A 22,052-nucleotide genomic window follows, 5' to 3' on the forward strand; every position below is an offset into this window, starting at 1 on the left:
AGAATGCAAGATGCCATTTTCCCCTGACATCAATGGTTGCCAATGCATTTCCCTATCTGTTTCCTTCTTGCTCTGGAATTGGCCTCTCTGACAGAAGACTTTTTTAGCTGCTTCTCGTATCTGGCCAAGAGACTGCTTGCAGAGATATCTCATTGTTTTGCTTTGTTTCCCCTGAAATCATACAGGGAGCTTAGGTATATGGTTTAATGGTAGTGGCTTAGCAGCAGTGGTGGGATTGTGAGCTGTGGACAAGCACGTTGGACTTGATGATCTCAAAGGTCTCTTCCAACCTCAGCAGTTCTATGATTCCATGATTCTATACAAAACCTTTTGGATGTTTAGCTTGAGACTCAATATGCTTGTTTAAAGGTTGGACCAGGTTATCCTTGGAGTCCCTTCTGACCTGGCATTCTGTGATTAACTAATTGTGCTAGCATGGGGAAGCTTGAAGATAACAAAAATCTGCCCAGATCTTGCTTGGGTGGAAATAGGAAATATTGTCATACAGAATGGGAATTTGCAGGACAGACCTGCTCCCCTCTACTCTTCGGTTGGATATTTCTTCCCTGGAGGAGTGGTCAGGAATTGGAGTGGGCTGCCTGGGGAGGAGGTGGAGTCACCATTCCTGGAGGTGATTAAAAACATGCAGACATGGCACTTCAGGACATGGTGGTCTGAGGCTGACAGTGGGACTTGATGATCTTAAAGGTCTTTCCCAACCTTTCTGATGCTGTGATGCTATGATTTCCACTTGGCTTAGTGCAGCAATGTATGTCGATGTATGCCAGGGCTGGAACAGGAAGAGCAGTTCCATATTGGAGTATTCATTATGCCAACAAGTGTTCCACTAATTGGTATTTTGTATAGTGACAGTGTCATGGTCTTCTGATAGCTGAATTTTATCTTGGCTCTCTGACACCCTTTTTTATTTTGTTTTTGCTTAAAAACACCTTAAGACAAAGATGTCTCTTCTTTTGCAAGGTTTGTAATGTCAGGCCAACAATTAGACTTGCCAGATGTATGCAAAGTTAGTGGTATTTGAAGATTGATATAGCTGCATAGAAACTACCAGCAGAATGCCTCATTAGTTGAACAAAGGTTTACACTCAAATGGAAAATGCATTTTCATGTAAGGTCAGTAGGTAATTGCCTATGCAGTTTGAGGGAGTCACATGGAGTGCTGTGTCCAGCAGGAGCAGGGAGGGGATTGTCCCTTTGTACTCAGCTCTGGTCAGGACACACCTCAAGTGTTGTGGTCAGTTTTGGGCACCTCAATCCAAGAGAGATGTGGAGGTGCTGGAGCCAGTGCAGAGGAGGGCAAGGAAGCTGTGAAGGGCCTGGAGAATAAATCTGATGAAGAGCAACTGAAGGAGCTGGGGATGGGTAGTGTGAAAAAGAGAAGACTGAGGGGAGACCTCATGGCTCTCTACAACTCCCTGAAAGGACCTTGTGGAGAGGTTGGTGCTGGTCTCTTCTCACAAGTAATTAGTGATAGAACAAGAGGGATCAGCCTCAAGCTGCAGCAGGGCAGGGTTAGACTGGACATTAGGAAGAATTTTTTCCCATCCAGAGTGGTCAGGCATTGAAATGTGCTGCCCAGGAAGGTGGTGGAGTCACCAAGCCTGGATGTGATTAAAGGTGGTTTGGATGTGGTGCTTGGGGCTATGGTTTAGGGGTGAGCCTTGCAGAGTAGGGTTCTTAGATGGACTTGGTGATCCTGAGGGTCTGTTCCAGCCTGAATGTTTCTGTGAATCTGTGATTCTGTGAGTGATACTTTTTTTTTTTTTTTCCCTGCAAGACTGCCAAACTTGAACACTCACATGCAAAATTCAGATTTTTTTGTAGAGGAAACTGATGGAGAGGTAACTACTTGAAGAGGAGAATCAAAGCTAAATATTTAATTTGAAAGCATCAAAATACTGAATAACGTGAATAGTTTCAATTTTAGAAGAGAAACACTGCCAATTATCCTTTTGGTAAGATGTATATGGAAAGTGAAATTGTTTCATTGCCCTGAAATGTCCTCGTATTTGTGAGTAAGCCAAGTGATTGACTTCATACATCTGTACTCAGTGTGAAGTATGTTCACTGTAATTCAGAATCTGCCTTTGCCTACTGGTTAGAAGGGGTAAAGACTCAACAGTTCTGTACAATAAATGGATGCCTGAGAGCTCAGGATACTCAACAGTTCTCTACAATAAATGGGTGTCTGAGAGCTCAGGATACTAAATGTCAGTGGGTGAAAGTGGATGTATCAGTAATTTGCAGTTACTCCTTTAAAGAAGCAAATCTGATTGATAAAGGCTGGAAACAATCTTCAAGTTTACATGTGGAAATTTTGCATCAAGTGTAACAAGGTGTTCTGAAGCATCAAAATGAAATTACTGATTTGCCCACCAGCTGTCCAGCATTTGGCTATTTGCTCCTTTTTTAAGATTCAGTAATGCTACATGTTCATTCACGCAATATTTGATACTCTGTAAGCAGTAGGAAATTACAAATATTAAATACAGCTTAAGAGAGGATGTGTTCTCCAATATACCACTTAATGATATGAAAATAAACACAGTGTATGGTACTTCTGGGACCTCTGAATAGGAGGGGCATACTTCACAGAATCACAGAATGGTCTGGGTTAGAAAGGACCTCCAAAGGTCATCTATTGCAAACCCCTCTGCAGTCAGCAGGAGCATCCCCAACTAGATCAGGTTGCCCAGAGCCCTGTCCAGCCTCACCTTGAATATCTCCAGGGAAGGAGCCTCAACCACCTCCCTGGGCAACCTCTTGCAGTGTTCCACCACCCTCATAGTGTAGAACTTGTTCCTCACATCCAATCTAAATCTGCTCTGCTCTAGTTTGAAGCCATTGTCCCTCGTCCTGTCCCTGCAGGCCTTTGCAAATAGTCTCTCTCTGCAGCCTTCTTGTAGCTCCCTTCAGGTCCTGGCAGGCTGCTCTTAGGTCTCCCTGAGCCTTCTCTTCTCCAGGCTGAACACCCCCAGCTCCCTCAGTCTGTCCTTGTAGCAGAGCTGCTTCAACCCCCTGATTATTTTCGTGGCCCTCCTTGGAATCTGCTCCATCAGGTCCCTGTCCTTCCTGTCTTGAGGGCTCAAGAGGTGTACACAGTATTCCAGGTGAGGTCTCCCCAGAGCAGAGCAGAGCAGAGCAGATGGGCAGGATCCCCTTTCTCCATCTCTGGCCACACTGCTTTTGATGCAGCCCAGGCTGCCATTGGCCTTCTGTGCTGCAAGCTCACACTTCTCTGTTACCAATTATTGTGGATAGAAGGCGGCTTTTGCAGTAAATGGATGCAGACTGGTATGAGTGTACTTGAGAATGATCTATGAGAATATATTATGTTTTCAGATTTCTGACTTAAAAATGGAATAACTATGGCCACGAGTAGATGTCATTAGGCATTAACGCAAGGCTGGTGCTTACATGGTGTTTCGTCTGGTGTGAACAGGGAAGCCTTCTTCCACAGGCACAAAGTCAGAAAGCCTGTCACCTCTTGCAGGTTCTTCTGAAAGAAAAATAACAAAAACATGAAAAGGAATGGACCTCCTTATAGGGAAGTGATTCTGTAATTCATAGCATCTGAACTCCGCAATGCTTATCTTGGCCACTGAAATCATGAAGGCATTTAAAGCAGAATGCAGCAGCTTACACAGGATGGTCAAGAAGGAAGGGACAACCTCTGCTCACTTGTGCCCTGTGACAGGACAAGGGGCAATGGATGGAAACTGCAACACAGGAAGTTCCACCTCAACACGAAGAGGAACTTTTTCACTGTGAGGGTCGCAGAACACTGAAACAGGCTGCCCAGAGAGGTTCTAGAGTCTCCTTCTCTGGAGACTTTCAAGAACTGTCTGCATGTGTTCCTGTGTGACCTGTGCTGGATTCTGTGGTCCTGCTCTGGCAGGGGGGGTTGAACTGGAAGATCTCCAGAGGTCCCTTCCAACTCCTAACATCCTGTGAGGCTGTGATCAGCACTTCTTTGATTATTGCAATAAATACTGGATCACATAAATAGGTGCAGACCCTTTCACAGCACACTTAGTAATAGGCTTATTCTCCAGTCTTTTGTTTTGAAGGGTTTCTTAAAAGTCACTTAAGGTGGTGGAAGTAAAGTTCAAATCAAAGTTTCCTTATAAAGGAGAAAAGAACATGTGCCTACCTTCAAAACAGCACTGATCTTAGTATATGGTAGTGTGCTTAACATTGGTTAGGTAGTAGGCATCTCTTGTACTGTAGGGAACTAGTCTGAGGAAGGAGTCTTGAAATGTCAAGTGAAGATACCTGAGAATAATAATGGAATAACATAGAATAAGAAATCCCTTGCTCCAGCTACTCATTCAAGTGTGCTAAAGAAGCTGATGCAAGAAATTGTTTTGCTTGGTATCTGTGCCTTAAATCTTCTTCTTTGCGAAAAGACAGATGGAGAAAAAGTGACAGTTTTTATTGCTGCTGCTGTTGTTTGTGTTAAAAAAGTTCTTCTAATTTGAGTTAGTTACTAGTTAAAAATTCGAAACTGTTCTGGAACACAGGCTTAGTTGGCCCATCATTTAACATAAATGGGGAAGAACAAACTTGACTTTCTGAGATGTTAATCATACCTCAGAAATCTGCTGGTAGAGAGTCATCAGCCTGTGAGTAAGAATGATCTGTTTTGCGTCATTAACTCCATTTCTAAAAAGCTTTCAACAAGGCCCCTCATTAAAGGCTTTAAATAATAAGAGGGGGAAAGTCTTCTCTTGGATTAATAGCAGATTAGGTGTAGAGAACAAAAAATGAATAGTCATTTATTAAAGGAAGAATTCTAGTTCCAGAGTCAGAATTAAAATGGACTGTGCGGAAAGACCTCATCATGCTAAATGATTGAAAGATGAAAAGCAGCTGAGGTTCAATGTCAGCAGACACAAAGGGATATGTATAGGGAGGAAGAGTCCTATTTTTTTAAGTGAGAGGTCTTTCAAACACTATGTATAGCTCCCTGAAAACACCACCTTAGTACTTACCAAAATAAAACCCCAAAAGTACATCCCATTGAGTAGTTGCTGTTAATAGTTTCTGCAGGACTCTTGACAAATTAGGTACAAGGATGTTGTTCCCCAGACTGTTTACTCTGATGTTCGTGATGCTTGATTTTTAGATTTATGAAAGGATTTGTGATTGATTCTCCCCTGCCCCCCTGTTTCTATGGATCTGGACCATTAAGAACTATTTTGATTAATTACTTAGAAATTAACGCAAAGTATCATAGTTCAGTTTTGTGAATGGATGGTTAAGCTGCTGCTCAAGCACTGCCTGGTTGGAATGAATGGTATAGTGCAACTAGAAAAGGTGGATCGTAGGTTTAGATCAGAGATGGAAGTGGTTTACGTAAGCAAGGAGGTATTCCTGAGCTTCAACCAGAGATGGAAGGGGTTGCAGAGTAATCACACAGGCCTATAAAACCATGGGAGACAGAGGAAAGATGAATGGGAAGTACTCATGTTTTAAGAGAGGAACAATGACATTGTTCAGCAGCAAGTTTAAGGCAAAAGAAGAGTTTGGGGGACATGGTGGTTGTTGGTTTTTTTTTGTTTCACTTGATATATTCTTTTTGTGAACATACGCTTCAGCTACATCACCAAAGGAGGTGTGGTATTGTGTATATGAATTCTGACTGGGGAAGAGACATGAGGGGAGATGAATGGAGTGGTTATATGGGGGGAAAAAAATTAGATTTATTGCTACACCTTTCCACTCCTGACTGCTGTTCATGATTTCTGTGGGTTAGATACGTCTTAGGTTTCATCTGCCATAATAATTCAGCTTTATGTTTTGCAGTTTAGTAATCAAGCTGCATTTCTTTAAACTCTATGCTTTTTATTATCGCTCCTAAAGAGAACAAAGTTCAGCTGAAGCAAAAAAAAAAAAAAAATCAATCCACATTCACACTTAACTAACAACTGGATCTCTCTGAAGAAAATACTCCTTTTTTGGCTCTGTATTCATAAATGTCTGAGGTGGAAGTAGCATAGCCAACCCAGTTTTTTTTGAGTGTTGCTTTCATACTATCAATTCAATTCTCATATTCAAACTGGTATAGCTGCCCTAAATTGTTCCAGTGCAATATTTACTGACATATTTCCTATTCTGGAACTTAGGTATAATATGGTATAGAAGTGCAGAAGGTTTTGTGTTATGAGGATGAATCCTTATCTATCAGATCAGATCCTGTGCTCCCCAAACTCCATTTGGTTTTCAAGATGAAGAGATGAAATGTAGAGCTGTTCCTTTAGAAATGCCATTTGAATGGTGTATTTGCATTAGATGCTGTATTTGCATGGTGTCTGTTTTGGGTATGACCATAGCTTCCAAAGCTGATTCAGGATTTTCTGGATTCGTTTTGTTCCTACTTGAAAGATACTCAGCAACAAGGCTGCTTATGGGGAGTCAGGTTGGCTGTGGGAGATTGCTCTGAGTCACTGCATTGTATTTTAATGGGAATTCCTGAAGCATGGACTTGCCCTTGCCTTTGTGCTGGGCTTGAGCAGCAGCTGGCCTAGCAGCATGTCCTGAGGAGCAGGGAAAAAGTGTAACCATGGCCTGCAGTCAGTGGCCACTGTTGAGGAGCGTTCTCAGGACTCCAGCCAAGAGTAACTGGGCTGGCACAGCACCAAAGCAACAGATGAGCCAAGCAGGCAAAATGAACTGCAGCCAGCCAAGTCATTTCTCTCGATGTGATTTGAAAGGAATTGGTATGCCAGATAGAAATGAGTGTCATATGCAGAGCTAGAGTGAACTCAGAGAGGGAAAGAAAAGCACTGGAAAGTCATGTGCTGTACCTATGGTAACATGGAGGAAAGACATCAGGGGGTTGTCTCCCAAAGATGGACCGCCTGAAACAAACAATGCAGTCTCTGCTGACCCTGTTAAGGTCATTAAGAGTTTCATTAAGGCAGTAATAGCAAAAGCCAATAAAACTACTAATGATCTGATAAAAAAAGCCATTTCTGAAAGCAGTCTGTTCTATCCAGAATCTAGCCCTGTGTGCAATCTCAAATGATGTTTTTGGCAGAACTGTGTCCAGAATGCCATGTGTTGATAGAAATGAGGGCTCAGCTTGGAGACTGATAATGGTGCTTTGCAAATTTCCAGTAAGATCCACAAAAGTGCCTGGTGCTTTTCAGATGCAGGGTGGTATCAAGTGAACAATGAAAGATATCCATAACCATGTACATGACCTAGACTCCTGCACTGCTGGCATAAGAGTTCTGTAAGTGTTAAGACAAGGTGTGTTTTCTCTGAGTGTTCTAGATATTCAGAAATTTATTACTTTTGCTGTATAAATCTGTGCTTAAAGGGGGCTTCAACTATTTGTGTAGCTTTTGGGACCTGATGCTTAGTTTGAAACTCCTTGGTTTGTTCAGGGATGATTTTTTTTTTTTTTTAAGACACTGCATCCTGAGTAACTGCTGATTTTGACATTATCCTAAGTTCATAAGCAATCTGCTTAGCATCTGAAATTCAGCACATTTATCAAATGAGTTTTATAATATTCAAATTTTATGGTGCTATTTTGGCAGCGTGTTCTGTTTAGTATTGAAGTAGAATTGCAGTAAACTTATCTTCCATAATACTTGGTTAGTTCTGTTTATAGCTCTTTGCTTACAGTAAGCACAATATGCCTATTTGTTCTGAAGTATAAAGAGGTAAAGAGTGAGTTTTCAAAGTGAAACTGATTGTGCTTTTTGGCACTTAAGCATAACCTGCTGCAGCTGTCTTCATGCATGGTAGAATTTGTCATCTTGTGACCTGATGTGATGAGAAACAGATTTGCTATTATGCTTTAGCATTTGTCCAGATGGACAAAATTAAACTAAAATAGGAAGATACTTGCACTGAGATACAGCGATGGCTGTCGTAGCCTGTAACTGGAAATAGGCACAGAAGTGAGAATCCCAAGCACAAAGCTGGCAATTTGAAGAATATTCTGACCCTAAATGTGCACAACAATAACATCAGATCCATAATGAATAGACACTAAATCCTGGGTTATTTTTGTTGCAATATCAGAGAAGAGGTGAGGAAAATATGATGGACACTTTGCACGGAGCTGCTTTTGCCTTTTTCATGAAGTACACCTGGAGTTTAGACTGCAAACCCTTTTTTTCTTACCTACAATTAACAGAAGAAGGTGTTTGGAAGACATACCAGTTTATTTACAGAGTGTGCTGTGTCTAACAGTTCCCTTAAAAAATGAGCTGTTATTTCCCCTTTTTTTATCAAGTATTTCCAGAGACTTGGACAAGCCTGTTTGAGCTGGGTGTCTTTAAAAAGGAACCACAAAACAGCCTTCCAGAAGGTACAGGGTGTCCAGGAGGTGTCCTGCAAGTGTAATCTTTGTATTTCCTCCCACAAATCCTGCATCTCTATAAACGTGGCTGCAAAGTTATTGTCTTTCTCTTTCTTCCCTTTCTCCTCCTTGGACACAGTGAGCTCCCTTATCTGGTGTGGGGGGAGGATGGTACCAGTCTTATCTGTGACTTTCAAGGCCTGACTAATTTTTACTGTGCAGTCTTGGCCTGTTCAGGTCTAGTGCCAGGGACCAAGAGGAGGCTTCTTCTTGCCTGGCCAGCCTGAATCCAGCCTAGGAACAGGAGGGAAGAAAGAGCTGTGGGGTGGATGTTGAACCCCAGGTGGGGAGAAAAGGAGTACTGGGGTTTTGGTCTGATTTGGTGGAGATTTTGTGTGAAGGTTTTCGGCTTAATGAGCTTCTGTGTTAAATCCAGATCATGTATTTCTTTGTGTTTCATATGCTTGGCTTGCTCACCACTATTTATTTATTTAAGGCATTTCTGAAAACCTGCCTAAAGCATATTATTATTTGGGCTGATACTTTCTTAGAGTCCGTGGTTTCATTGCTGATAACCTTGATAAAATACACTGTTGTAAACTCATTTTCAGAAAGATAAGTAATTAGTGAGTCCAAGGACATTGGTTTAGTATGTAGAAATGGTAACTCTTACCTGGCAGATTTAACTCTGTGGTTGGTGTGTGAACTCAGCTATGCTCATAGGCCAATCCATTTTCCTCCTCCACTCTATAAATATAAGGGCTGCAAAAACATGAGAGACATTTTGCATACATGATTGTATCCAGCATGACAAATAAGGTTATTTGTCTAAACATCAGTCAAGTATCTCCTGGAATGTGCAGATAATGAAGAGCCAAAACCATGCAGCCACAGAGTATTCCAAGTGTATTTCAAAACTCCTGCTTTATGGAGGCTAATGTTTCTTCCAGCCTTGTAAATACAGGGTAGACTTGGAATGTGCTGGTTGCATGTTCTGCTAAAAGCAGACCATGATGTTAATAGAGTCACAGAAAATATTCAGGTTGGAAAGGACCCTCAGGATCACCAAGTACATCCAAGAACCCTACTCTACAAGGCTCACCCCTAAACCATAGCCCCAAGCACCATATCCAAACCACCTTCAAACAGGCAGGCTTGGGGACTCCACCACCTCCCTGGGCAGCACATTCCAATGCCTGACCATTCTTGATAAGAAAAAATTCTTCCCCATGTCCAGTCTAACCCTGTCCTGCTGCAGCTTGAGGCTGTTCCCTCTTGTTCTATCACTAATTACTTGTGAGAAGAGACCAGCACCAACCTCTCCACAAGGTCCTTTCAGGTGGTTGTAGACAGCAATGAGGTCTCCTCTCAGCCTCCTCTGTTTCACACTACCCATCCTCAGCTCCTTCAGTTGCTCTTCATCAGATTTATTCTCCAGGCCCTTCACAGCTTCCTTGCCCTCCTCTGCACTCCAGCACAAATCCCTTCCTCTTTAATGCCTGTTGTGACAATTCCTTAGGAGGGAATTCTAGTTTTCAGGTAGGTTTTTTTGGGGGGTGGGTGATTTGTGGTATGTTTGCCTGGGGAGGTATTCAGTTTGTTTGTTTCATTTTAATGATAAATCTCCATTAGACTGTGTCTCCTATTCTCCATTCACCTAGAGAAGCTTTTCTCAACAAATATTTTGATCTTTCCATAGCAGGCTTGCACCATACTACGGTTTCACAGTAGATAATGAAACACAGAATCACAGAATCACAACATGCATCTAGTTGGAAGAGACCTCCAAGCTAATCCAGTCCAACCCTTGACCCAGCACTGCAGGGTCAACACTAAACCATGTCCCTAAGCACCAGCTCCACACACTTGCTTAAACTCCTCCAGGGATGGTGACTCCAGCACTGCCCTGGGCAGACCATTGAGATCCCTCTCTGGTAATAAATATCTTCCAGCATCCAGCCTGAGCCTCCCCTGGTGCAGCTTGGAACCATTTCCTCTGCTCCTTTTGCCACCAAGGAGCAGAGGCTGCCCCCTCCTTGCTCCAGCACTGAAGTCACCCCTCAGCCTCCTCTTATCCAGACTCTGAACAACTCCAGCTCCCTCCTCGTAGGCCATGTGCTCCAGGCTCTTCTCCAGCCCTTAACCTTTCAGGACTCTTAAGGAATAGAGGTGATTCTTTCCTGAATTCACACTCTCTCATACTCATTGCTGTTTGCTCCCAGACTAATAAATACCACAGCATTCCATGAGCTGCATGTCTTACACCTTCCAATGCCACACGACTTCCTTTGTATCCTCTGCACAGCTTGCACTGAAATATTTTGCCTCTTGCTTGGAGCCTTCTCTCCTTGCCTTGCTTTCAATAGTTAATTTCTGGAAGAACTATATTCACTCTTTTGCAACAGATACTAGGTTCTATAACAATTAAATTTTACTTTTTGGTTTTTTTTAATTGTTAGTACTGTATCCAGGTGTCTCTGGAATATTGGAACTACCCAAGCTTTTCTGCAGTCAACTACTTTTTCTTCTCTTTTATTCCTGTATGTTGTTTTCTTTCTTTTAGTGATGTTCTCAGTTGGTGTCATAGCAGAAATGTCCTCAAAATATAACAGAAACAGAAGAAGCACCAATTGCCATTTGTCTTTTCCCTTCTGCCTTGCATTTGCAGAACAAATGATACCTGTGTGGGTACCACACAGCAAAATGGGATTATAAAATCCCAATTCTACTCTGTATTCAACAAGAGAAAGAGCTCTCTGCTGCTTGTGAACCCAGTGTGGTGTGGAGTTGATGGCATACCAATTGTTTGTTCTTGCTGCTGTTATTAAACAGTAATGGGGAAATTGGGGAATTGCTTCCCTTTTTTCTAGGCAGTTCTGGATGATGTCTGCATAGTTGTCAACATGCCAGTAGAGCAAGATGCAAGGAAGATCCTGCCTAAGGGCAGTCCTTGCTGGGATGCTTGGCTGCAGATGATGTTTGGTGGAATGATTGTGGTCCCTGCATTCTGCATTTAGGTTAACCTAACTGCTGGCTTAAATAACTTCCTGTATTCAGCTAAGCAAGGGGTGGATACAGTAGGTATTCTTTTCTCTAAAGCTGCCAAATCTCTGAAGGGTATGGGCCCAGCCCATATTCTTGTACTAACTGCAGTGATTTACGTAGGAGTTGATAATCATAGAATGCACTGGGTTGGAAGGGACCTCTAGGGGTCATTTAGTCTAACCCCTCTGCACTAAACAGGGACATCCCCAACTACATCAGATTGCTCAGAGCCCCTTCAATAGCCTGACCTGCATCTCTCCAGGGATGGTGCCTTCACCACCTCCTGAGCAACCTATTTCAGTGTTGCACCACCCTCCTAATGAAGCATGTGAGATACTGATTTACAAGAATCACGTCCTGCTGCAAGCATTACTCAGTTTCACTGATACATAGCAAGGCAAGGGAAACATTATCTTAGCTGTAGATTATTTTTTTCTTCTCAAAACTGTAACAACAATTGCAGTCTGTACCATAAGAGAAAATTATTGCATGGAATATGAAAGCTAAGCACCTGGAGAACTGTACTGGGCAAGGGGGATCAGTCCTTTGTGTGGATGAAGAATATCCAACTGCATGCATGACTTCTTTTTGCCAGGAGAGGTGCACTGGGCTTTTAAAGTCTTAACTCTGAGAGTCAAAACCTTTCTTCAGGCTCTCACTAGTGCAAGGGAGGCCTGCATTGCCTCTCAGACAATGCCTGGTACTAAAGTGTATGTCAGAAATCTTTCCTGCTGCAGTTACCATATGCTGTTACAGGATTCATTGCTGCATTTGCTTCTGCCTGCTTTCTAAGAGCTATTTTTACAATGGTCTTAGCTATGGGACTGTGCTGTTTTCCTTCTCCTACTGCGTGTTCTGCTAACCTTTCCCTTCAAAGTTAAAAAAGGGAGAATCAGGAGATAGCAACAATGTGAAATCACACAGACAAAAAGAGCTCAGAATAAGGTAACTAAGTTGAGGTACAATAGCTATTTCCACATGTTTTCCAGAGTCAGATTTAATAAATAATATATTCTACGCTGAGAGCTGTATCCTGGTGCTGGGATTTTATTTTCAATTAATGCTTCTAAAGAGCAATCTGTGAGTATAGCAAGAGTGAAATGCTGCTACACCGCATGGCAAAGGAAAATTCCTAGCAGTTTTTCCCTAGAGGAGTGTCATGGATTGAGTTGAACCTGCTGCTGTTATCCGTACCTTGCTGCAGCTTCAAAAATGTCAGTGCTGGATGGAGCGAAGTATTCTGGGGCTTGAAGTTCAGATTGCAACATGGGAGGGTTCCTGTTCTGGTTGCTGGGGTTGTGGAGGCTGTGGTCCTTGGGCCAGCCAAGGAAGGGCAAGATGATAACAATGTGCTCAACACTGCAGCTGGGAAGCATGGTGCTGTCTGGAGTCTTTGGCAGAGAGCACCTGGGGAGCCCCGAGGCTGACACCTAGGATTTTGGAGTCAAGGATACAAAAGATCCAGGCTTAGTTTGGGGCCAGGGGCAGGGTGGGAAATAGTGATGCTTCCCCAAATTGGTAAATATCTCTGTACTGCAAGGATGTTAAAAAAAAAAGTTTCTTCATTTCTACCTGCACAGCTAGCTTACTGGCTGGTTAGATTGTTCACAGTCTCACAGGATGTCAGGGGTTGGAAGGGACCCAAACAGATCATCAAGTCCAACCCCCCTGCCAGAGCAGGACCATACAATCCAGCTCAGGTCACAGAGGAATGCATCCAGACAGGCCTTGGAAGTCTCTAGAGGAGACTCCATGACCTTTCTGGGCAGCCTGTTCCAGTGCTCTGTGACCCTTACAGTAAAGAAGTTCCCCCTTGTGTTGCAGTGGAACCTTGGAACCTCCTGTGCTGCAGCTTACATCCATTGCTCCTTGTCCTATCACAGGGAGCAAGTGAGCAGAGCCTGTCCCCTCCCTCCTGACCCCCAGCCCTCAGATATTTATGAACATTTATTAAATGCCCTCTAAGTCTTCTCTTTTCCAGACTAAACAGCCCCAGGGCCCTCAGCCTCTCCTCACCAGGCAGTGCTTCAGTCCCCTAACCATCCTTGTAGCCCTCTGCTGGACCCTCTCCAGCAGGTCCCTGTCCCTCCTAAACTGGGGAGCCCAAAACTGAACTCAAGGATAGGTCTCATCAGGGCAGAGTAGAGGGGGAGGAGAACCTCCCTGGATCTGCTGGACACACTCTTCTTAATACACCCCAGGATCCCATTGGCCTCCTTGGCCACCAGGGCACATTGCTGACCCATGCAGAACTTGTTATCCACTAGGACTCCCAGGTCCCTCTCCATGGGGCTGCTCTCCAGCAGATCCCCTCCCAACCTGTACTGCTGCAGTTTATTCTTCCTCCCCAGATGCAGGACTCTACACTTGTCCTTGTTGAACCTTGTTATGGTTTTATTCTTCAGGAGTATAGTAATTTCATCTGAGTTTCGCTTCTCGGATGTTTAGCAGCACAACACAAAAATACGCAGTTGACATTTCCTCTCCAAAGAGGCTGTTTAGACTTACATGAACTCCTGACATTGCCTGGGGACGGCTTGCAGACTGCCTCATGGACTGGGGTTTGGCTTTAGTCTTAGCTATTAGGTTCATTTCCATGCAAGTCAAACTGAGTTATAATCAATGGCTATATTGCTAAGTGGTAACTACTTTATTCCCTTCACTCAGTTAATAGGAGAATTGCTGCTGGCTTGGTTGCTGTGGGATAAAAGATGTACTTTACTTTTCCTGTGAATGTCTGCTGTGTTTCCTTTTTCTTCCTCTCCAAGCTCAAGAGCTCCACAATAAGGCATCTAAATTGGTATTTCTCTAATGTTGTTTTGTGTCAGTAAAATTGTAGCATTTCATAGCCATTCCTGAACTGAAAAGGAATGACCTGAGAGAGTCTTCAGTACAGAGGCACAAAGGGTTTGGAAAACAGTGAAATGGACTTCAGTGCAGGGAGCTATTCACATTTCTGTATAATGCTTTTGGAAGCATTAATTTGTTTATACAGCAACTTAGGACACATTATTGGAAATACCACACATGACAAAGGAGAAATGAGTTTCATTAGGTGAATGGGAATGCAATTAGCTCACACCATGTGAAAAGGCCTTTTCTTGTCAAGAGCAGAGTAAAAGCCTTAAGCCTATTACAATGTCTCTTCTGATGTTTTTGTAGGACGGAATGAAAGATGAATGCTCAGTGCTGAAGCTGCAGTTGAAGGAAAGAGATGAACTCATAACCCAACTTCGTGAGGAGCTGGTAAGTGGGAGAAGCAATTGTAGCTTTTAAAGTTCATTTACCTGAGACTAGAAACTAAAGCAGTACAATTTCACACCTGCTACAGAACAGCTACCCTAAGGCTATGGTAAGCACTCAGATAAATGCTTGACTGTACATTCCTAGGGATTTGTCAGCCCCTCAAGTGGCTACTCGCTAGGTACACTGCTAGCAGGAATGTCTTTGAATCAGTTGTGTTTACAGTTGTATTGCAATATCAGAAGTAGCATGGCACTCATATGCATAGGCCAGAAATCTGGAAGGGCCATGCACATGTCCTGAGAAATTCAGTGTCACAGTATCATAGTACATTAGAGATTGGAAGGGACCTCTCAGAGATCATTCAGTCCAACCCCCCCTACCAGAGCACGATCACCCAGGGTAGTCTGCACAGGAATGCATCCTATGAATTGCGAATACTTCTCCCACAAACTGCTTTTCACATCTACAAGATTAGTCAGTAGAAAATTCAATACTTTTTCCTCCCTCCTAGATAGATATCTTTAATTTAAACAAAGTAATAAACATTTGTATATTTGCTGAATGTTTCCATACCATATGAACTATGTTCTTGAGTGCTTATGCTGGAGTACTAACTTTGACTCATAGACTCATAGAATGCTTGAGGTTGGAAGGAGCCTTTACAGGTCATCTAGTCCAACCCCTCTTGCAGTTAGCAGGGACATCTGCAACTAGAGCAGGTTTCCCAGAGCCCTGTTCAAACTAACCTGGAATGGTCCCAAGGATGGAGCATCTCCCACCCATCTGGGCAACATGAAAAAGAAAACCAATGTTTTACCACCCTCCTTGTAAAAATTGTCTTCCTTATGTCCAGTCTCAATCTCCCTCTTTTACTTTAAAACCTGTCACAACAGGTTCTACTGTAAAGTCTGTATCCTTCTTTCTGATAAAGTCACTTTAAGTACTAAATGCAATAAGATCTCCCTGGAGCCTTCTCTTCTCCAGGCCTAAGAGCCGCACCTCCCTCAGCCTTTCCACACAGGAGAGGTGGTCCAGCTCTCTGATAATTTTTGTGACCTCCTCTGGGTCCACTCCAGCAGGTTCATGTCCTTCTTGTGCTGAGGACTCCAGAGGTGGATACGATACTCTAGGTGAGGACTCACCAGAGTGGGAAGGGCAGCATCACAGAATCATAGAATGGGTTGGGAGGAATCACCTCCCTTGACCTGCTGGCCACACTTCTTTGGAATCAGCCCAGAATGTGGTTGGCCTTATGGGTTGTGTGAGTGCACATTGCCAGCTCGTGTCCAGCTTCTCATCCACCAGCTTCTCACTGTGCACTCATTCCACACTAGAACAGCAGTAATGGACAAGAGTACAAAGGGAATATATCTGCTGAAAAGATGGTTGAGATGTCAAGATGCTCCTAAAGAGCAAGCAACATGAGAGAATGGAGGAGAAGAGCTTCTGCTGATGCAGGGATGAGGATAGAGACTGTGTCAGAGAGTGCTGGAGCCGGCTGCCCAGAGAGGTTGTGGAGTCTCCTTCTCTGGAGACTTTCTAAACCCACCTGGATGCATTCCTGTGTGGACTACCCTGGGTGATCATGCTCTGGCAGGGGGTTGGACTGGATGATCTCTGGAGATCCCTTCCAATCTCTAACATTCTCTGATTCTGTGATTCTATGACTTCAAAGAAGGGCTCTGCAGAGCTGCTACCACTTTGAGGACAGAATACCTCAAGTGACTGAGGTGAAATATGTAATACAGCAAGTAAAAAACCTGAACACAAAAAAGGGCATTCTTCTTGTCCTATTGAGGCGGTACTGACATAAATTCCATTTGTGATGGAACACGATTAAAACATGTATGTCTTTAGTACTTTTAAATAAAGGAGAGAGACTTTTCTGCCTTCCCTTTCCCAACGGAGATCTCTTCAGAGAAAGCACCTGGGTTCACTGCATTCAGGAAGACATTCAGCACATACCTTGCTTCCATGGGACCTGTAGGTGTGCAGACACCTAATGTTGTGTATAAGCACCCTTTGGGTGGTGGGGTTATTTCCCTAGTTAGATCTTAATAATCTGATCTAGCTCAGTGGCTTATTGTGCTTTTCTGTCTTATATCTGGTGAGAACTTGGACAGAGTGAATCCAGGTCCATCCCTCAGTGCATCTTTTATATACTAACCAAAGGCACCAGTATGCTTTTCCATCACCACAGATGGCTAAGTTCCAAGTTGCATGAGAGAAGTGTAGTGCTGCTCAAGGATGAAAGGCTCCTTTGCTAAAATCTGCAAAATAAATACAGATCATCAATATTCTTTGTTTCATATTTGGCTACATTAAGAAATGATGTATTAGATAATTATTATCTCAAATTAAAAGAGAGAATGGGACACAGGGAACATCAAGAACATCAAGCTTCTGCACAGTCCTGGAGCATTATTTTTCCATCACTCTAGTTCAGAACATGTGCTGCCTGGTTGACAGTTTGGTCAGTGTAAAATGGTCCTGTATTGATATAGAGAGCTGTAGCTCATTTCCTGGGAACTGTCAAAGTTCATCTGTACCTTATGGGTGGTGGGTTGAAAGTAACCCCAACTAACTGAAATCTACCTCCAGGGTAAATTCCCTCCAAAACCAAACTCAGAACTTGGAAAGCAAAAGGAAAGTTATATTTACAAAAGGTAAACTAAACCCTAAAAGTATAAAATGCAATGAATAAGTAGAAAATACAATTCAGAAAACAAAAACACAAGCATCCCCTTGTACAGAATCACCCCCTTGGACAGCCCAGAGGGCTGCTTGCAGCCTCCTCCCCCCTTCTTTCCCTGGTACCTTCAGATTCACAACTCAAGTCAGTTCAGCCAGCAGGTCAGGAAGGAGATTAGGGAGCAATGCAAAGCAGAATCACAGAGAGAAGAAGTCAAAAAAGAGAAAAGGATACTTTTGTGCAGCAAACTTCATAGCAAGTCAGTGGAATGATATAGATAAATCAGTTGTTTTTCTTCTGTATCCAATGGTAATTTATTTACCTTTTACTCAAAGATGTCCAGAAAGCCCCTATTTTTGTTTTTATCTAAGACTCTAGGCTAAAGCATCAGCCTCAAACCATAACAATATGTCACTTGCAGAAAACAAAACAAAACAAAACAAAAACCAACCAACCAACTAACCAAAAAAACCCACCACCTACCCCAGAGTGAATTTATTTCTCATAACAGACAAATGTACATCTTCATGGGGTAATGAGATAAGGATTTCTGTATGCAAGTATCATACATTTAATCCATCATTAACTAACTTCAGTTTTGATAGTCTAGAACTTCTAAAACAGGTGGAAATCTTGAGGACACATTAAAAGGACTCAGTATATGTCATTTATAGCAAAAGCAGCATGGCCAGCAGATGGAGAGAGGTGATTCTGCCACTTTGCTCTGGGGAGACCTCACCTGGAGTAGTGCATCCAGCTCTGAAGCCCTCAATGTAGGAAGGACATGGACCTGATGGAGCAGGTCCAGAGGAGGGCCACGAAAATGATCAGGGGGTTGTAGCACCTCTGCTACGAGGACAGGCTGAGGGAGCTGGGGGTGTTCAGCCTGGAGAAGAGAAGGCTCCAGAGACACCTAATAGCAGCCTGCCAGTACCTCAAGGGGGCTACAAGAAGGCTGCAGAGACTGTTTGCAAAGGCCTGCAGGGACAGGACCAGGGGCTTCAAACTACAGCAGAGCAGATTTAGATTGGATGTTAGGAGCAGGTTCTTAAGCATGAGGGTAGTGGAACACTGGAACAGATTGCCTGGGGAGCTGGTTGAGGCCCCATCCCTGGAAGAATTCAAGGTGAAGGACTCTGGGCAACCTGATCTAGTTGAGGATGTCCCTGCTGACTGAATAGGCGGTTGGTCTAGATGACCTTTAGAGGTTTCCAGAAGTGTATCTGCCCACCTTTGGAAGAATAAATATAGATAAACAGAGCAGTAAAATTAATTCTCTATTTTCCCATCTCCTGAAAAAAAAAACAAACCTCCTTCGGAAACTGGAGGAGCATTTGGCTTCCAAAATGTCAGGTACCCAAAAGTGCTCCAGAGTTCATTGGATATAGTGAACCTGAGCAGGAGCTTAAAATTTTGATGTAGTGTCTCCAAGCAATGCAGCAGGAACCAAAGTCTCAGTTTTCATTCAGCACAAAAAGTTGTTTGAAACCTCAGCTGTCTCCTACTCCTCTCTACTGACAGCTGCATCGTGTACATTTTCCAAATCAATCTTCCACTGCAGTGAGAGCACTTAGAAGGACTTCAAGCAGGAAAATGTTTTCCTTGAGTGCCACATGCAATAGCATTTATTGTACTGCTGCCATTGCTTCAGCAGCCTTTGTGCTGAAAAATGAGCGTTAACACCATTATCCTTCCAGCCTTCATTTCCCTCTGTAACTGGAGTCATGTGTATTGTCCTGCCCAAAGGAAAGAATGGCAGTGAGGCACTTGGGTACATTTGGAGTCGAACTGGAGGCAAAGTTAGGTCAGGAAACTAATCCCTGTATAGCCTATCAGCTGGAGATATTTTTCTGCTGTGGAGGCTCTTTATCAAATGTTAGACTTTTCGCCTTTGTGGAATACCTAGGTGCAGTGCTAACTGAGGGAGCTTCGCTTCAAGCCATCGAAGCAAATGCTTTAGGACTAGATACTCTGCAGTCAGCTCAGCAAAATGTAACTGCTCTTCTGTTCTGTGTTAGCAGCTCATAAACAAGTTCCTCCTCCTTGTCCAAGGTCTTGTTAAATCACAGAATCACAGAAACATTCAGGTTGGAAAAGACCCTCAGGAACACCGAGTCCAACTCAGAACCCTACTCTACAAGGGTCACCCCTAAACCATAGCCCCAAGCACCACATCCAAACCACCTTTAAACACGTCCAAGCTTGGTGACTCCACCACCTCCCTGGGCAGCACATTCCAATGCCTGACCACTCTGGCTGGGAAAAAATTCTTTCTCATGTTCAGTCTAACCCTGCCCTGCTGCAGCTTGGGGCTGTTCCCTCTTGCTATATAACTAATTACCTGTGAGAAGAGACCAGCACCAACCTCTCCACAATGTCCTTTCAGGTAGTTGTAGAGACAGATGAGATCTCCCCTCAGCCTCCTCTTTTTCACACCAACCATCCTCAACTTCTTCAGTTGCTCTTCATCAGATTTATTCTCCAGGCCCTTCACAGCTTCCTTGCCCTCCTCTGCCCTGGCTCCAGCACCTCCACATCTCTCTTGTATTCAGGTGCCCAAAACTGGACACAACACTTGAGGTGTAGCCTCCCCAGAGCTGAGTCCCAGGGGACAATCCCCTCCCTGCTCCTGCTGGACACAGCATTTCTAATCCCAGCCAGGATGCCTTTGGCTTTCTTGGCCACCTGGGCACACTGCTGGCTCCTCTTCAGCTGCTTGTCCATGAGCACCCCCAGGTCCCTTTCTGCCAGCAGCTTTCCATCCACACTGCCTCAAGCCTGGAGCATTGCTTGGGGTTGTTGTGCCCCAAGTGCAGGACCTGGCACTTGGCTGTGTTGAAGCTCATCCTGGTAACAGTGGCAATGGATCCAGTCTATCAAATTCCCTCTGCAGAGCCTCCCAACCCTGGTGCAGATGTGAGACTGTATATGTTTGTGTTATGTTGGCGGTTTTTCTGGGGGTGTTTTTTCTTACTTTTAATTTGTGGCTATTTTATTTTCCCCTAACAATAGTATATTGCTGGGGCACAGAATGATAGCCAGCTATCTATTCTCTCTAGGTTGATTTCAATAATGGGCAATTAGCCAGTTGCTGCAGTCTTGAAGTGTCGTGAAGATGAGTCCATGTTATCCAGCTTTGAAGTGTAACAGACAGCCTGAGATGCACTTTAATCTTGCTGACGATCTGTTTATGAAAGGCACTTGAGTTAAGAGTATAAACCACTGCAGTGTAGTTATGCCAGAATAGATAGCTTGAGTTGTTCAGCCTTAAAATCACTACTTGTTTTGTTTTGTCAGGCTGGGAGTGAGATTTGGAGAAAGAATACAATGAGCTTGTGATTAATGCCATTTTTATTTTTTTTTTAATCTTTTAAACTTTTTGTTAGAAAAAAGAGAAACTTTGATTAGTCAAGTCTACTTACAAAATTTTCAAGAAGTTGTCTTCAGAATTACCTCATTCCTTTAAAAATTCCATTTGAAAATAATACTAACCCTTATATATTAAAAAAACCCACAATCTAGATGAATCTTTACATTGATTACATGCTTGAGTTAGGGTTATTCAGTCTGGAGGAGACCTTGTGGCCTTCCAGGATCTGAAGTGGGCTACAAGAAAGCTGGGGAGGGACTTTTGAGGGTGTCAGGGAGTGATAGGACTGGGGGGAACAGAGCAAAACTAGAAGTGGTGAGATTCAGATTGGGTGTTAGGAAGTTCTTCCCCATGAGGGTGGTGAGACACTGGCACAGGTTGCCCAGGGAGGTGGTGGAAGCCTCATCCCTGGAGGTTTTTGCAGCCAGGCTGGATGTGGCTGTGAGCAACCTGCTGTAGTGTGAGGTGTCCCTGCTCATGGCAGGGGGGTTGAAACTGGATGCTCCTTGAAGTCCCTTCCAACCCTGACAGTTCTGTGATCTATATTCTGCTGCTTTGTAGTATTATTTCATTTTGGCTAATTTATGAGGGGATATTACAGACCCAAGGATGATTTATGTAAGAACAGGCAGTTGTAAGAACTTTCAAATCCTTTTTCTTCCTCATATTTAGGAAACATTAGGAGCAGAAAAAAATAGATTAGGTGTATTTCAACCCTTATTAAAGTGTCAGGCTTCTTCCCTTTTTTTTTTTACAGGAGAATTAATTGCAGGTATTCCAGAAAAGGCTTATCTGAGCTGTAATTACTCCCTGAATCAGTTGCACAAGACAGACATGGATTATGAAAGTGGCAATATCCTGTGTCACACAGCGGGCATTAGGCTGTGAGTCTTCATCAACACCAGTCCCTTGCTGAGAAGCTGCCACTCAGATAGGATCTTTAATATTCCTTGGCTCCTGTAGAGGTGATCCTGTATATGAGTTTAAGTTCCTATCACAAAGTACTGCCATATCATAGTATTTGGCATAGACAAACGATTCTGTCACTAGCATAAAGGAGTGTCTTCCTGGTCTTGCTGAGATTGTGCCTCTAAGCACTTCATAAAAATAACAGTGCAGAAATGAGCAAATCTGAAATACAAAATCCATCCAAAGCCATCCTTTGACACAGTGCTGAGGCTTACACTCTTTGGATAATAATGCACTGCACATGCATCTCCATTTGGCAGCAGTGACTCAGGAGACGGTGCACAGCACTTTATTGAGACCTCTTGGTGCAAGCAGGCAAATATGACCAGGCCTGACTGAAATAATGGAATCATAGAATCACAGAATCATAGAATGAATCATAGACTGAA

The 22,052-nt window shown here is 43.3% G+C and overlaps 1 protein-coding gene across 2 annotated transcripts in view; it reads left to right on the forward strand.

Annotated features, from left to right (window-relative positions):
• Window positions 1-22,052, forward strand: part of CCSER1 (coiled-coil serine rich protein 1) — an 816,857-nt gene that overhangs the window by 355,281 nt on the left and 439,524 nt on the right. For both annotated transcript variants that reach the window (XM_054382972.1, XM_054382973.1), the window contains exon 7: window positions 14,549-14,632. In XM_054382972.1, the coding sequence (XP_054238947.1) occupies window positions 14,549-14,632 (84 nt within the window). The remainder of the gene's footprint in view (window positions 1-14,548; window positions 14,633-22,052) is intronic.

The sequence above is a fragment of the Indicator indicator genome, chromosome 8, assembly GCF_027791375.1.
Source record: "Indicator indicator isolate 239-I01 chromosome 8, UM_Iind_1.1, whole genome shotgun sequence".
Lineage (NCBI taxonomy): Eukaryota > Metazoa > Chordata > Aves > Piciformes > Indicatoridae > Indicator > Indicator indicator.